Below are 8,403 nucleotides of genomic sequence, written 5' to 3' on the forward strand. Positions count from 1 at the left end.
TGGTCATGGGGCCTGAACTCTGGGCCTGGATGCTGTCCCTCAGCTCTTCAGCTCAAGGCTAGCACTCTACCACTTGAGCCACAGCACCACTTCCGGCTTTTTTCTTTTTGCTTATATGGTGCTGAGGAATCGAACCCAGGGCCTCAGGTATGCAAGGCAAGCACTCTACCACTGAGCCACCTTCCCAGCCCGAAGCTCTCATATTTTCTATAGGTAGATCTTGGTTCAGGCTGTTTAACATTCCAAATCAGTGTATCATTACTAAGTAGCACTGGCATGTATCTACTTCACACACTTGTTATAAGGGTTCTATGCATCAGAGCTTTTAGAATTCCTTCATGATATTTAACACTGTGTTAGGCTCAGAATAATTAATGAACAATAGCTATTATTCTAACGGTGTGGTATATGGTTTGAAAGTGGGAAAATTATCTCAATAAACTGCAGAATAACCACTTCTGCAACTGTAACCTCTATACATCACCTTAATGATAACTATTTTTAAAAAACCCTGCAGAATAAGAATATTTTACTTTTCCTATCTTAAATGTTTCCACTAGTCTGAGCAAAACTAGGACCAAATAATAGTGGACAGTGCATATGTTTAATAATTTATTTTACACAATATGTTGTACTGTACTAGATGCTAAAATAATGATTCTAAATAAGTCCCTTTTCTTATGGCTTTTGCCATTTAGATACAAGTCCATATTGTTTGACTAGATAAAAGCAATGAAGGATCGGTGAATGAGAGGTAATGTTGAGATGGATGGATAGATGGATGGATTCACACAGGGTATATTTATCTGGAACATCTCACAAGGTGACAAGCTTCTCCTACAAAATAAAATTGATGTGTGACTTTTAATGAGTCTTGGGTTTTTGTTATGAAATTTCATAAATGAATTCTAAATTTGAGTCACAAATGGAATATGGTCAGGATGAATTTGAACTAGTCTACACAAAAATAAGAGGACATGAACTCTGAGCTTAGGAGGAGAGGATGATTTGGGGAGCCTCAATCCATGAAGACATTTTAGATAATTCAGTCCTGAAATCATAGACAAGGTGTCCTTTTCCAGAAATACTGTGTAACATAATTCTCATACCAATACCTGCAATTTAGCTTCAAACATGCTTTGCCATGTCTCATTATTTCTGTTTCTGTGAGGGAAGTAAAAGGAGCTAGTCTCATTTCCATTTTACAGAATTCAAGGCTTAGTGTGCAGCAGGTCTGTAGCTGTACAGCTTACTAATACTGAAGCTGAATCTAGAATATGAAAGCTGTATTTCAACCCTTTCCTGCCAGACCACTAGGTTGTCCATAAAAAATACTCACATTAGCTACAAAGATATCTTAAAATACAACATCTTGACTCTCATGAAATGTCACCGAGGTCCTGCAGGATCAGCTGGCTACTTTGAAATGCAATACTGACACTATGGCCTTCCCCCCCCCCCCATCAATCAATCAAAGTTGACTCTAGCTCACCACCTCCCCAACCTATCTAGCATCTTCTCCTTCATCCCAACTTTGTAAATACTGTAAATTAAAATCAGATGACCAGTTCTATCCTTTTAAGATATTTTCCTTTCTAAACCTCTGATTCAGGATACAGAGCCATCTTCAAAAAGCTACCCTTTCATTAAGAATAAAATCCTACTTCACTTGGTACCTTGGGAATGGCTTTATCTAATAGCTTCATTTTCTCCAATATACAGAATGAAAGAAGCAATAACTCACTGATTTTTTTAAAGGCCACTCTTGATCTTTTTCACCCTTCTGCCCTCCCATATGTTACGTTTGTCTGGGTTTTAAACATCTGTTCTCAAAGGGGTAATATTTGCTTTTCGTTCCGAACCTAGCAATGTGGACCAAAGTTCACATGACATATTGCAGAGTATGTTTAGTTGCAAATGCTATGTACGGGCTCTTTGAAATGTAGCATGTATGGCACCATGTGACACACGGTTGCCATGGTGATACACATTTTGGCTGAACTACAGCAGAAGCCCATGGAACATACATTGCTAATACGAGACTCTGCCCTGTGTTAATGTATAGGACACAGCCAATCTGGGATTGGGACCCAGGGTTTTTTGAATGCAGCCTGGGTGGCAGGTGCCCTCTTCCTTCATGAGAGGGAAGATGTGGCATCCTCCCTTTGCAGCCCTGTCTTCCAGGCATGGGGCAGGCTGTGCATTCTGCCATGCATGGAGACAGCATTTGCTTGAATATCGGTTTGCTATATTTTGTATCAAAGGGGGCCCCAGCTGAAAACATTTTATTTTGTAAACTGAAGTGAAAAATCAGTTTATGGCAGATCCTTTTTTGAATAATGACATTCTTTTTTCCCAATTCCAGAATTCAACAGTCATGAGCAGAGCTGAAAATTTTAAACAAGTTGAGTACCTCCTTATTCATGGAACAGCAGATGGTGAGTTTCAGTTAATTAGACTTTTTAGTATCACAGACAGGTTTGCAATTTCACTACTGACAAAACAAAAGCATGAGGGGCAAGACTGTTACATTTACTTCAATAAAACAGTGTTGCTTTCCACAACTCACTTGTCTTGGGCTAAATGGGATGCAGAGTCCTAGAACTTCAAACAGTCCCTTTCTTCTGGGGCCTTTCCCACCCTTGGCCCTCAGAAAAATGGAGAGGTGATTAGCTACTTGTTTCCTTTCTCTCTCTGCAGATAACGTTCACTTTCAGCAGTCAGCACAGATCTCCAAAGCCCTGGTGGATGCTGGAGTGGATTTCCAGGCAATGGTATAATGGAGCTGCGTCCAGGGGGAGGGAAGTGTCTTGGTGGGCTCTCGTTTCCTCTTTGAGGGCCTTTTCTCATACGAGTCCAGGAGGACAGGGACAGAAAGCAGTTTTTATTTCTTCTTCCAGCATTAAGTTGGTGAACTGATGTCCTTGAGTCATACACACAATAATACTAGAGACCTTGAGGTTGAGAAGCACAATATTGCATTTTCTGGAAGTATCAAAACACTGCTCTCCTGTTCCTATGATTGTTTGTTCTCTCCTGATTTTGATACAGAAGTAATCACTTATTCAGTAAATGTGTGGCAAAATCATTCTAAAGTGTAACTATCATAATAATGGCTCAGCTCAATATGAAAATCCATTTCTGGCTTATGTGTATTACTAGCCATTTCTAACACCAGTAGGACATCAGCATGCTTCTGTTTCCACAATTGCCCTGTTATCTTTTGTTGAGCAACCACAAGCAATAAGCCATTAAGCTTTTTTTTTTCTTTTAATAGTCCTAAGTGGCTAGAACTCTACAGAAGATATTTCTATGTCTTTAGAGAAATTCCCTTTCTATACTAGAGATTGCCATATTCAAAAGAAAACTTGCATACATGTATGTATGCTTGTATGTGTGTTGCACCACATTTTTGTGTAAAATGCAATGTTTTTGCCTGATTTATCTAGAAGACCAGCTCCCCTGCCCCCACTCTTCTATTTTCTCTGTGCTCAGTTTCAATGGTGCCCTATATAGGAATAGGAACACCATTTGACCCAGAAAAACTGGTGAATTTTCTGGGCCAGATTCTCATAAGAGGTTGATACTTTAAGCAGTGTGTGTGTGTGTGTGTGTGTGTGTGTGTGTGTGTGTGTGTTCATGTGCTAGTGCTGAGGTTTGAACTCAAGGCCTGTGCACTGTCCCATAGCTTCTTTTGCTCAAGTCTAGCACTCTACCATTTGAGCCACAGATGCACTTTCCACTTTTTTTAACCAAAGGCAAGAGTATCACAGACTTTCTTGCATGGGCTGGCTTTGAATCACAATCTTCAGGTCCCAGCCTGCTGAGTAGCTAGGACTCTAGCTGTTAGCCATAAACACTGGCTCGGGACCCTGATTTAAAGGCTTAATTATGTATCCACAATGCTTGTTTGCTTAGCAAGTAGTCCTCAATTAAGTAAGAAGGCACAAGTTGTTAAGTTTTTGCTTAAGATCATAGTCTCCTACATAAATGTCAGACATGTAGATTTTTTTAAGTATTAGTATAAGCTCGTGTTAGTAAACTTTTGATTTCAAGTTATATCAAAATATAGCAATACCATCAAACTATAGTTTTCTAGGTCACTAGTCCTTAGGAAAACTTTTCGAAAGTTCATTTATTTCAATGTAATTTATTAGAATGTAGACATATTTGATACTTGAGAGGACTTAATTAAAGCAGTGTGCTTCATTGCATACAATGCATGGTGTGGTTCAAAGTGTCCTTTGAGTCAATTCTGAAAGTTGATTTGAGTGTTTTAATTAGCCCTATCCCATAAAGTCCAATGCACAGGAGATTTTCTCTGCACCTGCAAAAGAGAACAAGAGACTTCGGCGGGGTAGAACAATCTGGATTGAGAAAGCTCTGGGGGGGAAATTAGATATCCTCTACGGTCACATTTCAGTTCATGAACTATTTCAGGAATGAAAACACTCTGTCTTCTATAACATATGCTGGCAAGGACTCATTTGAGTCTTTCCTCTTCAAAGCAGCTCACTTCCTAATTGTCACCTTTTTCTTTCTCTCTCCAGTGGTACACAGATGAAGACCATAGCATTGGCAGCAGCACAGCACACCAGCACATCTATACCCATATGAGCCACTTTATAAAACAATGTTTCTCTCTACCTTAGCACCCCTCACCAAATGCTATTACAGCTTATTAAAAACCATGTTTTATGCTCATTAGTTCCAAACTGCACTGCTAAGTGATGATCTTTTAAAAAATAATTTTCAAATTAAGAAATGCAAGGTTACCTTTGTTCTCAAATTGCATTAACTATAATCATAGCTAAGAAATTTCTGCCTCGCAACAGATTATTACCTTCCAGCAATTTGGATTGTTCAGTCTGATTTTGTTTATCATTTAAAATCATTTCTATATCAGCTGCTGAAACAACAAATATAAATTATTTTTATGAAAGCTTGGTATAGAATAGTGTTTCAATTTTTTTCTAACTAGACTAGTCCAAATCTTGTCCTCTTCTTTAAAAGGATGGCAAGATATGGGCAATGATGTCAGTATGTAAGGATTAGAGGAACGGAGTGGGGAGAGATGGCAGGACATGGCTAGAAACCCAAGTCCAAGTCCCAGCACACATACCCGACCAGGCTACTGTCAGCTCCCCTCAGAGAAGAGCTGTTCACAGCCAGACTGGCACAGTTTTCTGAGAAAGACTATTCAAACCGTCTCAGGAAATCACATATGCAAAGCACTGACTTCTAAGTAAAACCACAGCAGTTGAATCGACTCCAGAGAAATGCAAGAGAAACTGCCAGCAATGTAAGGCCCCCAGGTGCCAGTTATGGCTATAGGTGCTACAGAAACACAGCAAGGGTGATGGGAAAGCATTGTAAATGTGCTTTAAAAAATAATTATGCTTTCTAGTGAAATGAGTAGCTTGGAACTGAGATGTGAACACATCAGCTTGCCCTGCTAAAAGTCTAAACTGTTCATATCACCAATTCTAATTTGAAGCCTTGCTTTAATTTTCCTTTTTCATTTCGTTTAGCATCTTAATTAAAATATTTTAACTTCCTTGAATTGTGTTTTTTACAAAATATAAAATAAACTATAATGCTGTATATTGGTAGTTCCATTTTACATGCTGTGGAATTTCTCCTGGTCATTTAATAAATATGTCTTCATTTTTCAGAGGTAATGAGTTGTGTCTTGAGTCAGACCTACACCATACTGGCATATGAACACATTTGTCAGAAAATAAATAAATAAATCTCTTGTTTATTTTGTTAGTAATCCCAGATTATCTGGTAAATATGGAAAGAGTTCAGCTTTTGTTTTAAAAGAAGAAAGAAAAATGATCATGATTAGGTACAAAAAAATGTGTTAAGCAGGTCATAAGATTTTTACCTAATATATATAAATCTTTTGTTATATATAAACTTATATTAGGAAATTGAGTTAGATACAATACACTTTACATACAATACAGTATGATGTAAGAGGTAGCATTTCATTCTAGGGAATGATGGTGAGGTCTGTATTATAAAAATGAATAATATCATAATGGTAGTTCTTTGATCTCAATGGACATAAAAAGTACAAAAGAGAAAGGCAATCTCTTAAGTATCTGATGAATTATTTGTGGTTGTCAAAATTAAAGTAATAAAAGCAGATTCCCGATGCTGAATTTGAGCTCAAAATGTTTAACTAAGAAACATAATTTTGTTTCAATTATTTTCAAAACAGTCCCATTTTTAGGAACTTAACTTCATGAATTTAAACTCAGTTTCTGATTATTTGCTAGGGGAACTTATCCCAAATGGGGGTGAGTTATAGCATAAACATCTGAAGCTGGAAGATATGGGAAGAGGCTACTGCGTCCTGTGCACAGGTATGGACAGAGGTTCTACAGTCCAGCCTTAGCTATATTTTTAGAACATGCCATTGAATCATTGCCCCTTAATTATCTCTCAGTCCCCACTCATCCATTGGAACCATCTACCAACATCTAAGTTTGAGAGTCTCTTGTCATAATCTTGTTTCTGAACATAGTCGATCATTATGACTAGCTATACCAATCTTTGAAAATTCTACGTCAAGGAACAACATTAATAAATGTTTATATTCTGGACCACATTAAAGGTCTTAGAAGTAAATTAAATAGAAATTTCTTTTTATCTTACTGAAACCACATTTTATACAATGTGAGAGAAAAATATGTCAAATATTGTGCAATATTTATACAGTAAGTACCAAAATTACATCAATTTATTTTTCTATTCATTTCTAAACATGCTAATATTATTTCTAAGGTCCAGAACAATAAAAGAATTACAACATACACTTTTTTATGTAGCAGAGGTTAGAAATACTGATGATATGAATAAGTTTAAAGTTTTTTTTAATCTGTCCCTCAAAACACACGTTCTCCTCTCCATGAAAGAGGTTTAAATTAGCTCACTGGAAAAGGAAAATAAAGAAATTGATAGGTAAATTAGAGATAACCTTAATCTGAGGGTAAGTTTGAGACTTAAGGGAATTAGTCACAGCACTAAGAATAGTGAACACTAAGAATGAGAGCACTGACATTTGCAGCCTCCATAGGCATGCAGAGGGTTGAGTCTTTTCATATCCTGTTAAAGTACACCAGAGCCCAGGGGTGCATGTGAAAAAAAAAAGAGCATTCATCTCATCTATTGATGTAAAAATTATTTCTGAACATTTATTCTGAAAACTGTGCTAAAAATAATTGCATGTCTTCATGCTTTCTTAAATAGGCACAGAGCATAATTCAGCATCTTCCTGATGACTCAGAACTACCATCATAAAGATCAATTACCACATCAGGTTGTATGACATTCTGGATATTTTGTTTCTTTTCTTACTCACAGACTATCAATTCCACCTCTTGGTATTTGCTGCTTGTTCTCTAAGTCGATGTGAGAATATTGATTTATAAGACTACTAGATTTGTACAATATTTAAGATTCAATAAATTTTAAGGGGAAAAAAATCATAGCAACACATAAGCATGAGTTTTTTCTTCTCAAAGTAAGAGAGTTCTGTTGTGCCAACTTTATCACATTTCTTTTATAGTATACATATATACTCTTGTATACATCTTGAGTGACATGAAGCATGTGAGCATGTCTCCAGGATATAGATGCTCAGAATGGAGGTTATAGCCTATCATCACTCAACATGCAGGAAGGGAGGAACAGAGCATGGTATTATGCTCAGTAGGAATATATCATCTTTTGGTGATGAGACCAACATTTAATCCCCAAAATTTGAATTAATAAAAAGATAAGTTCTTTTATTACTTATAGGGGTTAAATCTCAAAAATTTATACCTTTCAGAACCAATTCACCATTTTTTCCCAATTATTTAAAGTCATGTTTACTTTGGTGAGATGTCAATCATTTAACAACCAAAATCCTTCAGCATGGCACTAAAACCTGAGGATATGCAAATATCTCATATGAAATGGCATAGCAATTACATATAACCTAGGTATATCATCCTATATACTTCAAATCATCTCTACATAAAAATCTCACATAAAAATCTAAAGTAGAGCCGGGCACTGGTGGCTCACACCTGTAATCCTAGCTACTCAGGAGGCTGAGATCTGAGGATCGCGGTTCAAAGCCAGCCCGGGCAGGAGAGACCGTGAGACTCCTATCTCCAATAAACCACCAGAAAACCGCAAGTGGTGCTATAGCTCAAGTGGTTGAGTGCTCGCCTTGAGCTGAAGAGCTGAGGGTCAGCACCCAGGGCCAGAGTTCAAGCCCTGCGACCGACCAAAAAAAAAAATCTAAAGTAGATTTTATAGTAGATGCTGTGTAAATCAAAGTCAAATAAGCTCAAACATACTTAAGAATACTTAAGAAGTCCAAACACAAGTGCTTTTTAAAAA

General features: G+C 37.2%; 1 protein-coding gene across 2 annotated transcripts in view; it reads left to right on the forward strand.

The window, feature by feature from the left end:
- Dpp4 (dipeptidyl peptidase 4) overlaps window positions 1–5,676 on the forward strand; it is an 84,486-nt gene extending 78,810 nt beyond the window's left edge. For both annotated transcript variants that reach the window (XM_042699505.1, XM_042699506.1), the window contains exons 24-26: window positions 2,366–2,438; window positions 2,701–2,774; window positions 4,551–5,676. In XM_042699505.1, coding sequence (XP_042555439.1) covers window positions 2,366–2,438; window positions 2,701–2,774; window positions 4,551–4,652 — 249 coding nt within the window. In that variant the 3' untranslated portion in view covers window positions 4,653–5,676. The remainder of the gene's footprint in view (window positions 1–2,365; window positions 2,439–2,700; window positions 2,775–4,550) is intronic.
- The last annotated feature ends 2,727 nt before the right edge of the window (window positions 5,677–8,403 follow it).

The sequence above is a fragment of the Dipodomys spectabilis genome, unplaced genomic scaffold (assembly GCF_019054845.1).
Source record: "Dipodomys spectabilis isolate Male_0828 unplaced genomic scaffold, ASM1905484v1 ptg000256l, whole genome shotgun sequence".
Classification (NCBI taxonomy): Eukaryota; Metazoa; Chordata; class Mammalia; order Rodentia; family Heteromyidae; genus Dipodomys; species Dipodomys spectabilis.